This window comes from Ursus arctos, unplaced genomic scaffold (genome assembly GCF_023065955.2).
Source record: "Ursus arctos isolate Adak ecotype North America unplaced genomic scaffold, UrsArc2.0 scaffold_36, whole genome shotgun sequence".
NCBI lineage: Eukaryota > Metazoa > Chordata > Mammalia > Carnivora > Ursidae > Ursus > Ursus arctos.
The window spans coordinates 21,378,633-21,396,320 of record NW_026623050.1 but is presented as its reverse complement, the minus strand read 5'-3'; the positions used below and the strand labels follow the sequence as shown (position 1 = coordinate 21,396,320).

General features: G+C 33.7%; 1 protein-coding gene across 11 annotated transcripts in view; it reads left to right on the top strand.

The window, feature by feature from the left end:
* ZNF280D (zinc finger protein 280D) overlaps nt 1–15,607 on the top strand; it is a 296,194-nt gene extending 280,587 nt beyond the window's left edge. For 7 of the 11 annotated variants that reach the window (XM_057306150.1, XM_026518549.4, XM_048219567.2 and 4 more), the window contains 2 exons: nt 10,582–10,637; nt 13,652–15,607. In XM_057306150.1, the coding sequence (XP_057162133.1) occupies nt 10,582–10,637; nt 13,652–14,276 (681 nt within the window). In that variant the 3' untranslated portion in view covers nt 14,277–15,607. Of the gene's footprint in view, nt 1–4; nt 769–1,032; nt 4,931–10,581; nt 10,638–13,651 lie in introns of those variants that run through there. The other 4 variants (XR_008957079.1, XR_008957078.1, XM_048219573.2 and 1 more) reach the window with 4 other exon arrangements.
* Nucleotides 15,608–17,688: the final 2,081 nt, after the last annotated feature.

The following is a 17,688-nucleotide window of genomic DNA, read 5'->3' as shown; positions in this document are numbered from 1 at the left end:
ACAGTCTTTACAGCATCTTCACCAGGAGTAGATTCCATCTCAAGAAACCACTTTTTTTGTTCATCCATAAGAAGCAACTCCTCAACCATTAGTTTTATTATGAGATTGCAGCAATTCAGTCACTTCTTCAGGCTCTACTTCTAATTCTAGTTCTCTTGCTATTTACACCACACCTGCAGTTACTTCTTCCACTGAAGTCTTGAACCCCTCAGTCATCCATAAGGGTTGAAATCAACTTCTTCCAAACTCCCATTCATGTTGATATTTTGAACTCTTCCCATGAATCATGGATGTTCTTAACGGCATCTAGAATGATGAATCCTTTTCAGAAGGTTTTCGGTTGACTTTGCACAGATCCATCAGAAGAATCACTATGTATAAGCAGCCATAATCATATGAAATGTATTTCTTAAATAATAAGACTTGAAAGTCGGAATTACTCTTTGGGCCAGGGCTGTAGGATGGATGCTGTGTTAGCAGGCATGAAAACTTCATTAATCTTATTGTACATCTCCATTAGAGCTCTTGGGTGACTGGGTACATTGTCAATGAGCGGTAATATTTTGAAAGGAATCTTTTTTTTTTTTTTTTTTTTTTTTTTTCACTGAGCAGTGGGTCTCAACAGTGGGCTGAAAACATTCAGTAAACTATGTAGTAAACAGATAAGCTGTCATCCAGGCTTGGATGGTGCCAGGGTTGCCATATATCTTCAACTTGTAAAATAAAATGCAGTATCTGTGACGTGCAATAAAATGGAATATTCCTGTATTTTGGAATTCTAGAGTCTGTTGAATGCCTGCAACTTCCAGGGGAAGACTTGGGCGGTATGTTGCAATTAATATCGGTCAATTTAAGCATTCAGCACAGTAGCAGCTGCCCATCCCCTACCCTCAGCCACATGGCAGGCAGCTGTGCACATGTTCCTGGAACAGCGTGCACACAGCTTATGGGACCAGAGTGGCCAGAAAGGATACTGGCCTCCAAATATTGAGGATCTGTGCCGTTGTCACTAATTGATGCTTCTCACCATAGCATTCCACAGAAGTGGGCACATTGAAGTTACACCTCTCCTCATTGTTGTAAGCCACTCCCTTTATAACTGAAGTGACTTCCAGGGGATTTAAAGGTACAGTGCCCTTTTATTCCCCTTAATTTTTTGCTTTTTCCCCTTTCAGGAGCCTGACATTAAAGATTAGGACATTCAAAAACAATCACATATATGAGTTAAATTAGAAAGTGGTTGTACTTGCCCAGAGAAAAGCTCAGAATAGACCTGAGAAGACCTGAGGTTTACATCTCCCGTTGAACCCAGGAACAGAGACAGCCTACAACAATCAAAAGAAACAAAAACAATAACAAAAACAGCAGACACTGGGAAGGGGAATAATCTGACTTCCAAAGTTACTACATTATTAGTTTCAAATGTCCAGTGTTCAACAAAAAAATCACAAGATATACAAAGAAACAGGCAAGTATGACCCATTCAAAGGAAAACACTCAATAGAAACTGGTCCTGAAAAAGACCTAATGGCAGATATACTAGACAAAGACTTTAAAACAACTATTTTAAAGATGCCCAATGAAAAAAAGGAATATGTGGGGAAAGTCAAGAAAACAGTATGTTAACAAAATGGAAATATTAAAGAGAGAGAAAACCTGAAAAGAAACCAAAAAGACATCCTGAAATGTACATTAACTAAAAATGAAAAATTCATTAGGCAGAGTCAAAGACAGATCTGAGCAGACAGAAGAAAGAATCAGCAAACTTGGAAGACAGGACAATGGAAAGTATTGAGTCTAAGGAACAGAGAAGAAACAGATTGAGGAAAAGTGAGCAGAGCCTAAGGCAGTTGGGGCCCAGCATTAAGCAGTCCAACATATGTATTAAGGGAGGCCCAGAGAATATTTGACAGAGACAAAGACAAAGACATAAAGAAATAATGACTGAAAACTTCCCAAATTTGATGAAACACATGAATGTAAACATCAAGAAGCACAGTGAATTCCAAATAAGATGATCAAAGAGACCCACTGTAAGATACATTATAATCAAACTCTCAAAGGACAAAGAACTTTGAAAGCAGCAAGAGAAACAAATCATCACATGCAAGGGAACCTCAATAAGATTATCAACAGAATTCTCATCAGAAACTTTCGAGGCCCAAAGGCTGTGGACCAATATATTCAAAGTGCTAAAAGAAAAAACTCAATTTTATATCTGTTAAAACTATCCTTCAAGGGATGCCTGGGGGGCTCAGTCAGTTAAGCGTCTGCCTTTGGCTCAGGTCATGATCCCAGGGTCCTGGGATCAAGTCCCCCATTGGGCTCCCTGCTCAGCAGGGGTTCTGCTTCTCCCTCTGCCTGCCACTTCCCCTGCTTATGCTCACTGTCTCTCTCTGTCTCTCTCTCTGACAAATAAATGAATAAAATCTTTAAAAAATTAAACAAACAAAAAAAAACTATCCTTCAAAAGTGAGATATTCTGACCTAAAACCTAAGAGTTTGTGACCACTAGATCTGCCCTGCAAGAAATGCTCAAGGGAGTCCTGTATGGTGAAATAGAAGAACAGTACACAGTAACTCAGAGATATATGGAGAAATAAATATCTCAATAAAGGTAAGTACATGGGCAATTATAAAAACTAGTATTATAAGAATGCTTTGTAAGTATTTTTTGTTTTCTACATTAATTAAGAGATTAAATTCATTAAAAGTAAAAATATTAGTGTAAAAGCTAGCATTACTTTAACTTTGATTTTTAACTCCAAATATTGTTTTCTACATAATTGAGGAAACCAATGCACTTAAAATAATTATTAGTTCATGTCTGGGTACACAGTTTATAAAGATGTAATTTTGTGACAACGGCCTAAAGGGGTGGGGATGGAGCTGTAAAGGAGCAGAGTTTTTGTATGTTATTGAATTTAAACTGGTATAAAATCAAATTAGAGGGTGACAACCTTAGAATGTTAAATGTAATTCCCATAGTAACCATACACAAAGGAAATGAAAAAAGAATTTAAACATTTCATCACAATCAACTAAACAAACACAGTCAATAGTGGAGGAAATGAGTGCCAAAAAAAGTTAGAAGGCATATAAAAAATAACACAATGACATATATAAGTTCCTCCTTATCAGTAATTAATTGAAATGTAAATGGATTAAACTCTCCCAATTGTAAGACAGATGTTGGCAAAATGGATAAAACACAGGATCCAATTGCATGCAGTCAACAGGAGACTCACTTGAGATCTAAAGACACAAGTTAGGGATGCCTGGGTGGCTCAGTTGATATTCTGCCTTCGGCAGGGTCCTGGAATTGAGTCCTGCATTGGGCTCCTTGCTCAGTGGGGAGGCTGCTTCTCCCTCTGCCTGCTGCTTCCCCATGCTTGTGCTGTCTATCTCTTTCTCTGGCAAAAAAGTAAATAAAATCTTTTTTAAAAAATAAAATTAAAAAAATAAAGACACAAGTTAAAATGAACGGATAAAAAAGATATTCCATGCAAATAATAATCAAAAGAGAACATGGTTGTTTTTACTAATATCAGACAAAATAGACTAAGTGAAAAAAGATTACAAGAGAAAAAGGACATTATATATTAATAAAACGTTCAATACAGCAAGAAGATATAACAATTATAAATATTTATATAACTAATGACAAATCACCTAAATATATGAAGCAAAAACAGAGAATTGAAGAATTGACTGTTCTACAATAACAGTTGGAGTCTTCAATACCCCACTTAAAATAATGTATAGAACAATCAAATGTAAATAAGGAACTAGAGGACTTAATAAGCCAACTATATTTAGCAGACATTTAGAGCTAGATTTAACTCTACCCAGAAACAGCAATTAGTCAAGAAAAAGAAACAAAAGGCAACCAAATTGGAAAAAAAAGAAAGTAAAATTACCCTGTTTATGCAGAAACCCAGAAGAGTCCACCAAAAAAAAACCCCAAAACCAAAACAAAGCCCTCTTAGAACTAATAAATGAATTCAGCAAAGTAGTAGGATACAAATTCAACACACAAAAAATAAGTTGCATTTGTATACACAAGGAACAGTCTGAAAAGGAAATTATAAAAATAATTCCTTTTACAGTAGCATCAAAAAGAATGAAATAGGAATTACCAAGGGGATGAAAGACTTGTAAAATAAGAGTGTAAAACCTTACTGAAAGAAATTAAAACATAAATAAATGGAAACAAAACTTATGTTCACAGATTAGAAGACAATATTGTTAAAATGTTCATACCACCCAAAGCAATCTACAGATTTACTGCAATCTGTACAGAAATCCCAAAGGCATTTTTTTAAACTTTTATAGAAATGGAAAATCACATCCTAAAATTTATATAGAATCTCATGGAACCTCAAATAGCTAAAACAATTTTGAAAAAGAAGAGCAAAACTGGAGGACTCACACTGATTTCAGAACTTACTGCAAAGCTACAGAAATCAAAACAGTGTAGTATTAGCATAAAAACAGACACATAGACCAGTGGAATAGAATAAAGAGCCCAGAAATAAAGCCTCAAATATAGGCAGAAATTATTTTTGACAAGGTGACTAAGACCAATGGGGAAAGGACAGTCTTTTCAATAAATGGTAATGGGAAAACTGGATATCCACATGCAAAAGAATGAAGTTGGAACCTTACCTAACACTATATACAAACATTAACTCAAATTGGATCAAGGACCTTAACATAAGACTGAAAACAATAACATTCTTAGAAGAAAACAGGATAGAAGCTTCATGATATTGAATTTGCCAATGATTTCTTGGTTATCACACCAAAGGCACAGGTAAGGAAATAAAAGATTAATTCAATTCATGAACAATTTAAAATTTTGTACATCAGATACACTATCTGCAGAATAGAAAGGTAGCCCACAAAAAAAAAATATTTGTAAATCATATATCTGATAAGGGGTTAATATCCAGAATATTTAGAGAACTCCTGAAACTCAATGATATAAAAAAAAAAAAATTTATTTTTATTTTTTTTTATTTTTTATTTTATTTTTTTTTTATTAATAATGATTTTTTATTATATTATGTTAGTCACCATACAATTTTTTTTTAATGGGTAAAGGACTTGAACAGACTTTTCTCCAAGGAAGATATATAAATAAGCACTAAGATGAAAAGATATGCAACAACACTAATTATTAGAGAAATGCAAATAAAAACTATGAAATATCACCTCATACCTGTTAGGATGCTACTATTAAAACAATAGAAAAGTGTTGATGAGGATGTAGAGAAATCAGAACCCTTGTGTGCTGTTGATGGGAATGTAAAATGATACAGCCACTGTGGAAAACAGTATGGCAGTTCCTCAAAAGAAAAAATACATATGATCCAGCAATTCCACTTCTGAATATACCCAAAAAAATTGAAAGCAGAGACTAAAGGAGATATTCGTACACCCATTTTCGTAGCAGCATTATTCACAATAGCTGAGACATGGAAGTAAACCAAGTATCCGTCTATAGAAGAATGAATAGGCAAGATGTGGTATACACATATAATGAATGGAATACTATTCAGCTGTGAAAAGGAAGGAAATTCTACAGTATGCTACAATGTGGATAAGCCTTGAATGCATTACACTAAATAAGATATAAGTCAGTCACGAAAAGACATACTGTATGATTCCCCTTATATGAGGTACAGTCAAATCATAAAGAATGGAGAGTATAGTGGTGGTTGTCAGGGGCTGTGGGGAAGAGGAGAAGGTGGAGTTAATTGTTTAATTAAAGTATAGAGTTTAGTTTTACAAGATGAAAAAAGTTATGGGGATGGATGTTGTTGATGGTCACACAGCAATGTGAATGTATTTAATACCACTGAACTGTACACTGAAAAGTGGTTATGATGGTAAATTTTATGTGTATTTTACCACAATAAAAAAAAAAGAAACAAAAATGTATCTAGGGTTATGTGTTTTTCCTTTTACCTCAGGTTCTTTTTTTTTTTTTTTTTTTTTTTTTAAAGATTTTATTTATTTATTTGACAGAGACAGAGACAGCCAGTGAGAGAGGGAACACAAGCAGGGGGAGTGGGAGAGGAAGAAGCAGGCTCATAGCAGAAGAGCCTGACGTGGGGCTCGATCCCATAACGCCGGGATCACGCCCTGAGCCGAAGGCAGACGCTTAACCGCTGTGCCACCCAGGCGCCCCCTTTTACCTCAGGTTCTAATATGGCTTGACATAGCACTGATTTCAGCATGATTACATTGGTTTTTGAGACCTTTATGTGTGGTGAGCCAGGAAGTACTACTATGATTTATTTTCCTTTACTATGTCTTATTTTATTTTTATGGAGTTAAACAATATATATCTTGACTCATTTGTTTAGTTTTCTATACACCTAATGCTGTTTTTTAAAACAGCGATTTATTTGTCTAATATTTGGAAGTATTTTTTCCAAATGCAGTTTATTTGTCTAATATTTGGAAGTATTTTTTCCAAATGTTTGCACACATCAAAAGATGTTGTTGGAGAATCTGGATCTCTCCTCTCAGATCTCCTTCAGTTTAAACTAGTTGCTCTTTAACCCTGGTGCATACTTTGTTCTATCAGGATTTTCCTTTGCTACTTTCTTGTGTTGGAGGTCCTATTTTCTGAACTAGGAGTTCCCTTTTTCTTGGTTTACTTCCTATTTTGATGAGACACGTTCTCTAACAGCTCCCTCAGAAGGGGTGCATCTTTTCTCACTCCTTGCATGTTTTAAACTATATTTACTTAAAAATAGTTTGGCTGAAGTACATAGAAATCATTTTTCCCATGCAATTTTGAAGTTATTTTTGATAAGTCTGATGCCATTCTTGCTCCAGTTGCTTTGCATTTTGGTTATTTTGTTCTTTCTGGCAACTTTAATGATTATCTCTATCTCTAGTGTTTTGAAATTTCATGATGATATGTTCACCAATCATCCTTTTTCCGTTCATCATGGTAGGCATTTAATAAGCCTTTACAATTTGGATATATATATGTTTGGGGCAAGTTTTCTTGTATTATTTCTTTGGTAAAGTTTCACTTTTCTTTGTTCATTCTCTCTCTGTCTCTCCTCCTATTGATGTGACACTGTATTTCCTGCATTAACTCCTCTAAGTGTATGGTATTTTCTTTGTTGCCTTCCATCTTGTCTTTTTCATTCAATCTTTTTAAAAAGATTTTCTATACTTAATTTCTTATTTTAGTTGTCATGTATTTAATTTTGAAGCCTCTTTAGTATTTTTATTTCAATTTTTCTCTTCATAATTTTTGTTCTTGTTTAATGGATGTAATACATCTTATACTTCTTTGGGGATATTAAATGTTTATTATATTTTTTCCTTTTGTTCCCAGCAATGTCTCTGATGTCTCCTAGTTCCTTTCTTTATTCATATTTTGTTATTTCTGATGTTAAAGGATGTCTTCAGGGGTGCCTGGGTGGCTCAATCAGTTAAGCCTCTGACTGTTGGTTTCAGCTCAGGTCATGATCTCATGGTCATAAGATCGAGCCCTGCATCAGCCTCTGTACTCAGCACAGAGTCTGCCTCAGATTCTCTCTCCCTCTCCCTCCAGTTCATGCTCTTTCTCTCACTCTCAAAGAAATAATAAATAAAACCTCTAAAAAAATAAAGGATGCCTTCAGTGGTGTGGTGATCCTTGGCTGCCCATACACGAAAGAGTAAAGCACTACAGTGTTCATTGAAAACTTGTTGTTGAATGGGGACAGGGCTGCCTTATATAGTCATACAGGTTGTCCACTGTAGAACTTCAATGGGTATCATTTATATATATACTCTCAAAAAGTACTAGATTTACCATATTAGAAATTAAAAATATGAAATCTAAAAAAATCGTAAGTTAAAAATCAAACTAATAAACCTACTATATAGTTACATAAATAGCATATTTTTCTGAAAAATAACTTTTCCAAATCAAGAAACTTAGAACACTGGTATCATTTTATACTTTTGTGTGTCTTTGTAATGTCTAGTTAAGCAGAAGAAAACTGGTTTCTCATGTTTCTGCTTCAGTCTGTTGTGATAGTGATATGTTATTGTGGTCAAAATATATGAAGAATATCTAGCCTTACCTAGTACTTCAATAATCTTTTCAAATAATTGTAATTTTTTTTGATACCACATCAAAAATAGACAAGTGGCAATTTTCTTAAAGGTTTTTTGCAATATAGAATCTCATTCCATATCACTGAACTTTTTATGCTTTGATACATTAAAATCTATTGGTCTGTCTGATGGATCTTTTATTCATGTATGATTTTATAACATCGATTAGTCAATTGGAAAATATTGGTTCACTGAGTTACATAGATCTTGCAAGTTTTGACATGTTTTATGTATAATACCAAGTCATTCATTAATATTAGCATAAATCTAATCAATGGTGAATACAAGTGTTCTTAAAATTTAATACTTGTTTGAATTTTATTACTGGCAATAAGCACTATCAGTTGTTTTCTTTGATGTGATAGGCTCACTTTGTCAGTTTTCAAGAAAATATCTCCTAAATAACCAAGTCTAAATATTCATAGTTTGACAGCCATCCTTTAAAATAAAAATGATGTTCTGTGAGAAAATTGTGTCAAAGTTCAGCTTGCAACTCAGTCATAGACCCAAGTGTTTCAGTACACAACAACAGTGCTTTATGCATACTTCCTTTTTTATCACACAGAATATGCAAAAGATACAAACGCCAAGATCGGTATTTAATAAAGTGAATTTTACTGCTGGTGTTTGCCAGTGAAGAATACAGTGATTACTAGTATAGTTTTGGTTTGATGCCACTGCCTTGATTCATGTTAAGATGCCAGCATGTTTACTCACTACTGCTTTTGTACCAAGAGTTTTAATTTCACCTGCCTCCTGAAAGTGTCTTGGAGGCTCGAGGTGTCTGTGAAACACACTTGGAGAACAGCTGCCATGGATTATAATGTGAAGGTTAGTCAGTCCTCTTGGATTAGCACTCTGGACAACCTGCACAACCTGTATGGGAATTGTTTAGACTTCACCATAGGAAAATCCGATGCTGAGCTGACAGATTCTTTGGTGAGGAGGATGCTTTCAGGGTCATTATGGGAAACCTTGTCTGTCGAGGCTGATAATTTTCTCCAAAGAAGAATCTTCTAGATGCCGGCTGTTGGTGGTAAAGAATGATTCCTCCAGCTGCTGGCATTCTGGGCGCCAGGAAGGGAGAACTATGGAGACCTTTATTCAGTTTGTGGACTTTGACTAAATTTTTCTGTTTTCTCCCAGTAATTCATGGCTTCCCTTTGCCATTCCTGGTGTTCACAAGTCTAAATTGTCTCTAGTTCAGAAAGTTAATCTTTAGCCTCTGTGGTAGGAGAAAGGTTAGGTGTCTGTTGTGTGAATTAGGGAAAGAGGATTTAGATTTCTCAGCAGTCCTTGTGCTTCATTTTTATTTTTTACATACTCGGTCATGTACTGAATTCCTTCAAATACCAGATTGCTTCAGTTCTCTGGGCAAGTTGATTCTCTTCTCCTTGCACTTACCTACTCAGATATTGAGTTGTAACTTCCTCCATGTTGCAAGGTCTACTTCTCCAGCCACTTTCCATCTAAAAATTTATCGACATCTCATTGACAATTAGCATGCTTTGGTGCTTTCTTGGTCTTTATGAATGAAAATGTTTTATGTCTTTGCCTCATTTTAGCAGGGTTTTAGGAGAGTAAAAAAAAAAAAGAAATGTATGTGATTAATACACCATTATCAATGTCACAGGCCTCAGTCAATCACTGTAGTAGTTAAGAGCTAGACCTGGATTTGAGTCTTCACCACTTATTGTGGTTATTGCCTGGCGTTTTCTATTTAATCTACATAGTTGTATTTCCTATTCTAAAGATGGAGTTGAGAATGTGTAATATGAGGATTAAATGAGATGATGTAAAGCTCTTAACATAGTACCTCATGCATCATATGTGCTTAATAATTGGTAATTGTTACAAACTGTTAGGCTGGCCTCTGGCTTACTGAAGTTTTACTGTATACTTTTCTCCCTATAAAACGTTTCAAGTAAGCAAAATATTTAATTTGTCTATCATCTCATATTACTTGGTTTGACAGTGGAAGGGTTAACATGACTCCAAATATGAAACCATAATTTCAGATGTGTTGCATATAAGTGTTTATATTTAATATGTGTATATAAAATACTTTGGATACAACTTGTTATTCAAATTCACATTGTGTTTTACTAGTTTTCTATTCAAATAATTGTAATTATAGTGCACATTTTACACAGAGTCTAAGAAAAGCAGGTATTGTTACAATTGAATAACTGTTTCATGACCTTGATTCAGAAACTTCTAGTACACTGAAATTCTTACAGGTATTTTTTTTAAGATTTTTTAAAAATACTGCTTTTAATTATGAGAATTATTATCGTACATACTTTAGATTAATAAATTGTTTTTCTATTTCTTTGCTATATTAGGTTGCACACTTCAGTTCCTTTAATCCAGAAAGTTTAGTATAATTAAAGTGGTTGAAGTTTAACCATGAATATAAAAGAAACATATTCTTAATCATTTCAGGAAATTGCAAGACCTAATATGGATGACGGAGAAACAGAAACATCAAATTCTGAAAGGTAAATATAAGGAAAAACTGAATCTCTTGAAATTCAAGTATATAAAAAGCTGATACTTGAGCTGCATTATTTTATTTTATTTGTTATTTGAGTTTTAATTAAAAGAAAAATTTGATAAAACTATACTGCAGATCCTTAGTTTTTCAATCTTTTAAACATTCTTTAAACATCTTATAGTTGTTAAATTTTTAAAAGTATTTACTAGTAAATAAAATGTTAACAGATTTTAATTGCCCCTATTAAATGAAAACAATTACCAGATCCTACAAGTTACAAGATGGGGAGAATTTTTGCAAACAGGTAATCTTAAAATCTTTTTTTTAAAGTGTTTTCAAAAGCTTTATAAAGCTACTTCTGTGGTGAACCTTAACCTAAAACTTTCATACTTCAGGGATTGGCTTTTAAAAATTTAGTGCTCTGATCAACGCTAAAGACCACAAGACATTTTTTTTCTTTCAAGATTTTATTTAAATTCAAGTTAGTTAACGTATAGCATAGTATTAGTTTCATGGGTAGAATTTAGTAATTCATCACTTGCATATAACACCCAATGCTGTTCATAACAAGTGCCCTCCTTAATGCCCATCACCTGTTTATGCCATCTCCCCATCGAATTTCCTCTATCAACCCTCAGTTTTTTCCCTATAGTTAAAAATCTCTTATGGTTTGCCTCCCTCTCTGTTTTTACCTTATCTTAGCAAAAGAGAAATTAGCATTCTAATTAGAACTTAATTCCAGATAAAGATGATTTTATTTTGTCTTTTAAATTAAGTAATTTCCCCATGTCTGTCTTTATGCCGTGTATCTTATATACAGCTACACAGCATAAGGTGTAGGGTGCTTGTTAACTGAATGAGATTAATTAATCTATTGCCCCTGAAAAGAAAATTATCGAATAATGCCTTATGAAGATATCCCTTAGACTTTACTAGAAAAATGATCTAGCCCTTTCTTACTTAGAATTTCGGGACCGGAGCAGTGGTTAACAAAAATTCAATGGAGGAGTTAGAAAAGCAGACTAGTCGCCTCTCTATAATTTAACATTTTCTGTAAATTGTAGTTCAATAAGGTCTGAACAAAAATAATTTTAAAAATTATATAAATTTAAATGAGGAAAATATTGTAATTGTTTGCAGATGGTATAATTGACCTATAAAATCCAAGAAAATAAGCTAAGAATGAAATTAATTAAAGTATTAATTAAGGTAGCTTGGTATAAAAATATGAATCTTACAGTGTACCAATAACGTGTGATTACAAAATATAATGGACAAAAGAGTAGATTCACAATAACAAAAATGAGAAATGTTCAGGGTCTAAATGAAGAAAAATGAAAACTTTCTGTGATCGAAAATAATTAATAACTAATGCATGATAGGCCATTTTCCAAATTAATTTATAGCTTAATAATGAATATTTAGTTAAAAAATCCTAATGGGATTTGGTTTGGAAACCAGTGATGTTTAAAGGAAGAGTCATATTTTTCTATTCACTACCATAATTTATTTAATCATTGCTCTCTTGTTAGATATTAGGTTCTTTTTGTATTCACTATTTATTATTTTTTTAAAGATTTTATTTATTGAGAGAGAGAGCAAGCAAGAGAGCGAGCACAGGTAGGGGAGAATGGCAGGCAGAGGGAGAGGCAGACTCCCGGCTGAGCAGGGAGCCCGACATGGGGCTCAATCCCAGGACCTGGGGATCATGACTTGAGACCAAGGCAGATGTTTGACTGAGCCACTCAGGTGCCCTTCTGTATTTGCTATTTTTTTAAATATTTTATTTATTTATTTGGCAGAGAGAGAGAAAGCACAAGCAGGAGAAGTGGAAGGCAGAGGGAGAGGGAGAAGCAGGCTCCCCACTCAACAGGGAGCCCGATGCAGGGCTTGATCCCAGGACCCCGGGATAATAACCTGAGCCGAAGGCAGCTGCTTAACCAACTGAGCCATCCAGGCACCCTGTTTTTATGAACATCCTTGTACAAATGTCTTTTACATTTTTAATTTATTCAACTTAGGGGAAAAAGTAGTGAATAGTAGGTGATTTCCTCTGTTAAATAATAAAGTACGTGTTAATTTATAATTGGTAAGACTAGGTGGTATTGGCCCAAGAATAGTCTAAAGACAGATCAGAACAAAGTAAATAGCAGACTTATTTAACTTATATTAGTTAGTAAATAATAAATGACCATTTGGTAATATTGATATTATTTGATAATATTGCTTTGATATTTTTGTCAGTTCATTCAGAGAAAGTCCAAATTCCAGGTGGATTAATAGAAGAAATAAGATATCTATAAGCATTAAATATATTTTTGGTAAAATAAGTATTGTAACATCTAGATAAGGAGCTGGAGATCCTCTTTAAAAAAGTCTTCTGTTTCTAATGTTTTATGATTCACTGTATAGTTTCTGTTAACATGCCAGGGTAATAGGAAATACACAGACATACTCATATACACATAAACATTTGTGTATACAAACATATATTTATGTATGTATGCATGTTATATATTTACATATAGTTTTCAGGCATGTGTTTATTTTTTTAAGTTAAATTATTAAAAATTAGAGAAATAATGCTTATTTGATTTTGCATAGGGTAAGACATTCTAAGAGGATATAGAAATCATTTAAAAATACTTTTTTCCCAAATATATTCACTTCTTACTTAAAGTACTTATACAAATTAGTAAGAATGCTTAAATTTCAACTGAAGACAGGCAACGGTGTGAACAGATCAAAGTCACGATTACCAGGACTAAAACCAGTTTGGATAGATTCCCCAGGTCTCCTTTTAACATCTGACTCTGGAGTTTCTCACTCTCTTGCCTAAGAAAATGGCCACTCCTAAATTGTACATGGCAAAGACTTGGGACCTGGATTATTTTTTTCCTTGTTGGTGAATGTACCTTGACCTTTTTTTTCTTTTTTTAAGAGCATGTCTTTATTTCGATAGCATTCAAATACATTGTGTTCTGAAGAAATAGATAATAAATGGCTTTATTTTTTCAGTAAACAAGATAAAGCTTCTTCAGAGGAAGAAAAAAATGGATGTGATACAAATTCATCTGAAGGCTCATTAGCAACAAAAAGTGAAGAAAGCATAACAGTTTCAAATAAGGAAAATGATACCTGTCTCGAAGACCAGAAAACTGGGTTAAAGAATATCTTCCGTCATGATTCAAATATTGATGCAGATAAAGTAGAAAAGGAAAAACAAATAGAGCACATTTGTCAGAAAGCAGAGTTGAAGATGTGTCCAAGTTCAGGAAACATAATTTCGTGTGATCAGATTGAAGATTCCAACTCCAGTGAAGCTAGGTTTTCTTCGAAGAATATTAAGGATTTGCGGTTAACATCTGGTGATGTTAGCATTGATCAGTTTTTGAGAAAAAGAGATGAATCTGAATCTGTTAGTTCTGACGTTAGTGAGCAGGGCAGTGTTCATTTAGAACCTTTGACTCCATCAGAGGTGCTTGAGTATGAAGCCACAGAGATCCTTCAGAAAGGTAGTGGTGATCCTTCAGCCAAGACTGATGACATAGTGTCCGATCCAGCTGACAGTGTTCCTGGAGAAAATAGCCCTAGCACAACAGAGACAACAGTAGACCTGGCAGATGAAAAAGAAAGAAGTTGAAATTTATTAGTCTAAGTTTAGTGTACCAGCCGTAAGAACATTTGGAACAGTGCTATCAGGTGAGCTCAGTGGTGCTGTTATGTAGAGTTCCGAAAGAGAAAAATGTGAAGGAAGTCATTCATATACACCTTACCTGTATGTTCAACCCAAGTTCCTAAAGAAATCAGTTCACCGGTAATAGCATGATTTCTACGGATTTCCAAGAAGCCTTTAAAACATAACAGGATTTTAGCAAAAGTTGAGGTTGCAATGAAAAAGTCTCATTTAACAGTTTGTGAGGAGAACTTGGTGGCCAGTATGAATTGATTATTAGAATATTAATTATAACAATAAAGCTTTTGAAACTTCTGTCAGTCCTAAGCTAAAAGTTCTTCTTACTTATGTATCCTTTTCAGTTAACTTAAAGGAAGAGATTTGGAAACCACATACCTTTTGGGAGTAATTGATTTAAAATAATGACTGATAGGCATTGTTAATGAAGGCTTCATTTTGAGTATGATGCTGGTAAATGGAGCATGCTTAGAGTGCTAAATTAATTGATCTAATGAGAATTTGGATGCACATAAAATTAATTTTGGATTTAATATAACATTCCAGACTGTCAGAAGCATGTAAACAGAATATTTGAATCTGTGTACCACCATACAAGTGTTAGCCTGCCAGGCTGTAAGCTTACCTTAATTAAACTTTCAGTGAAAGTGAAATTATTAAGATATAAATTTATATTTGTGCTTTTTGTCAGTGTGTAAGCTGTGCAGAAATCCTTGATGTGCTAGTTGTATAAAATAGAAACCCATTGTTGAAACTCCTGTAGCTATTATGCTTTTAATATTGTTTTAATGATCTTTAGAAATAGACCCATAAAAATGGTCTGGAAGCCAAACCAAAGTATGGTATAATGTAGATATTGTAAAGCAGTAAACTGAACACATGTCCTGGCGCATTGCCATGTTTACGTGACTTTTTCTTTAATTGTAAAATAGGAACTTCAAATGGGACCTAAAGCAGTGATGTAAGAAATTGGTTTGGGATACTTAGCCTAATTTATCCATATCCTATTTTATCCATAAAATGGCTGCTACATTGATTTTTTCAGTTGTTTTTTTATCATCTAGAAAATTATAGATATAGAAATAAATAGTACGAATAACAGTAGTTTGCTTTAAAGTACTAAAAAATTTATTTAAAAGGCTACATTTTTACTTCTTAAAATGTGCTTCGAATTCTTAAATTTTGTTTCACTGAATGTTAAATGTTTTAAACGGCTATTAAAATTCTGCTGTATATAGTAGTTTTTGAGTAAATATTTGCAATAAAAATCTGTCCCTGAATAATTTTATTTTTCAGAAAACTGCTTGAGTTGGATTACCTTTGGCGCCTTTAGAAATTGTGTACTTGTTCAAGGAAATTTCATGTTAAAGTTAGCGGTAGGATTTCATTCTGTATTCTTTAATTGTTGCATGATTTATTTTAAACTTAAAGTACAGGGGGAAATACTGTTAATGTTTGCAGAGAATAGATTTACTTTAAAAAATTCTTTTACTTCAAGAGAAATATAATTTACTATTATAGTTTTCTATCTGTTCAGCAAATTAAAGAGGCTAAATAGGCAAAATATATTATTGACTTGCTTTCTTGAAAAGTTGTTTTTGGAGGGTCAAATATTTTCATCTTTCCTGCCACCAAGAAAAGATAGGGAGAGAAGGACGTTAGCTGTTATACTTCACCTTGTTGAAACATAAATCTATAGCAGACAAGATTTTTGGAGTAATTTCAATCTTAGGAAGAGCAAAGAGTAGAGGAAAGTCTATGTAAAGACCATTTTCTGAATCCTATTTAATTAGTTACCAAACCTGCCACCTAATGCTACAAAACCCCTGTGCCAAGATAAGTCCCTAAGGGACACTGTTATCCCTTAGAGCTTTGGGGAGTTCCTTCTGCTGTGGCTACATACCTGTAGAGTAGTGGTATGCAAAGGAGCTAATTAATGAGCTGTTGATACCTATCCACTATGAGGAAAGGAACCTGTACCAGACTGTAAGTCCTTCATTGAGAAAGCTGGGCAATGAAAACAAAAGTGTAGATGAAATAACCATTGTACTTGGTTAACGTAATTGGTTTATGTTCTCACACCATCTCTTGTCATTTCCGTTCAGGAACAAACAGTTCAGGTGTGCACACCAAACCTTTGAGTAACAGTGCTTTAGGACAGTGGTCAGCAAACTTTTTCTGTGTAGGGCCAGATAGTAAATAATTGTGGGCCATGCGGTCACAATTATTCAACTCTTCCTTGTAGTTTGAAAGCAGCTGTAGATGCAATGTAAATGATAGCCTGTTTGTGTTCCAATAAAACTTTATTTACAAAACAAGAATGTTTGGCCCATGGATTGTGGTTTGCCTGTGCCTGCTTTAGAGTGCTTAGACTGCCTTAATATGACAGTGAGAGCCAGTAATGCACTCTAGTGACCGTTTGCCTAAGAACTACCTACCAAGGTGCCTTAGTGTATTATAGTTCCCTGTTACCTGACAGTAAAATTATGAATGATTCTAAGTGTAGTTCAATGACAATAAGAAGCATTACATTCATTTTGTGGGATACACTTTTAATTTACATTGAAAATCTGAATGCCATCTTAATTGTGTTATTTCTTCCCCTTTGTGTCTCTCCAAAGTTTTAGGGAGGAAATGGGAATTTTTTTCATCCCATAAAATATTTTAAGAACTATTCTAAACATTTTAAAAAGGAACTGACAAGATACAAGTCATCTTGTTTTAGCTATAAGTAAAAAGATGAGGAAACCAAATATCTAAGCAATTATTTGCTTAAGGTAACAAAGCTAAGATTTGAATGAAATTTGATTTGATTCTGAAATTAGCGTTTTCTATCACTTCTATAGTTCCCAGCATTTATATTGAATGTCTGTTTTTAAAAATAAATTATCTTTTTGCAAATGACGCTCTCATTGATGGTACTAATTATAGTTTTATTTACTCATACAGTAATTATATGCATTTGGAATGCATATAATTTCCTTAACCTAAGGAAAAGGACCTAGTGATCTCTTTTATTAATCGGAATTTTACCTTAGGAGGAGGAGTTAGTGAATATATTATCAATATGAAAAGTAGCAAATAATTTAAAGATATACTTTATATAATAATTATAGACGTTTTAACATCATTAAATATTTGTAGACTTCTGTAATGTCATTTTTTGTTACTTCATGGTTGACATGATCGTTTTTGTTCCATCAAAGTTATTATTCCAAAACTACTCACCTGTGCTGACTTCAATGAAGGAGGACTTTTGTATGTGTGTAGACATTAAAGAAGGATTGCAAATATTTCATTTTTACTAGATTAAGACTTGTTTCTTCAGCTAAGACATGAATCATTTGACTTAGCTATTTCT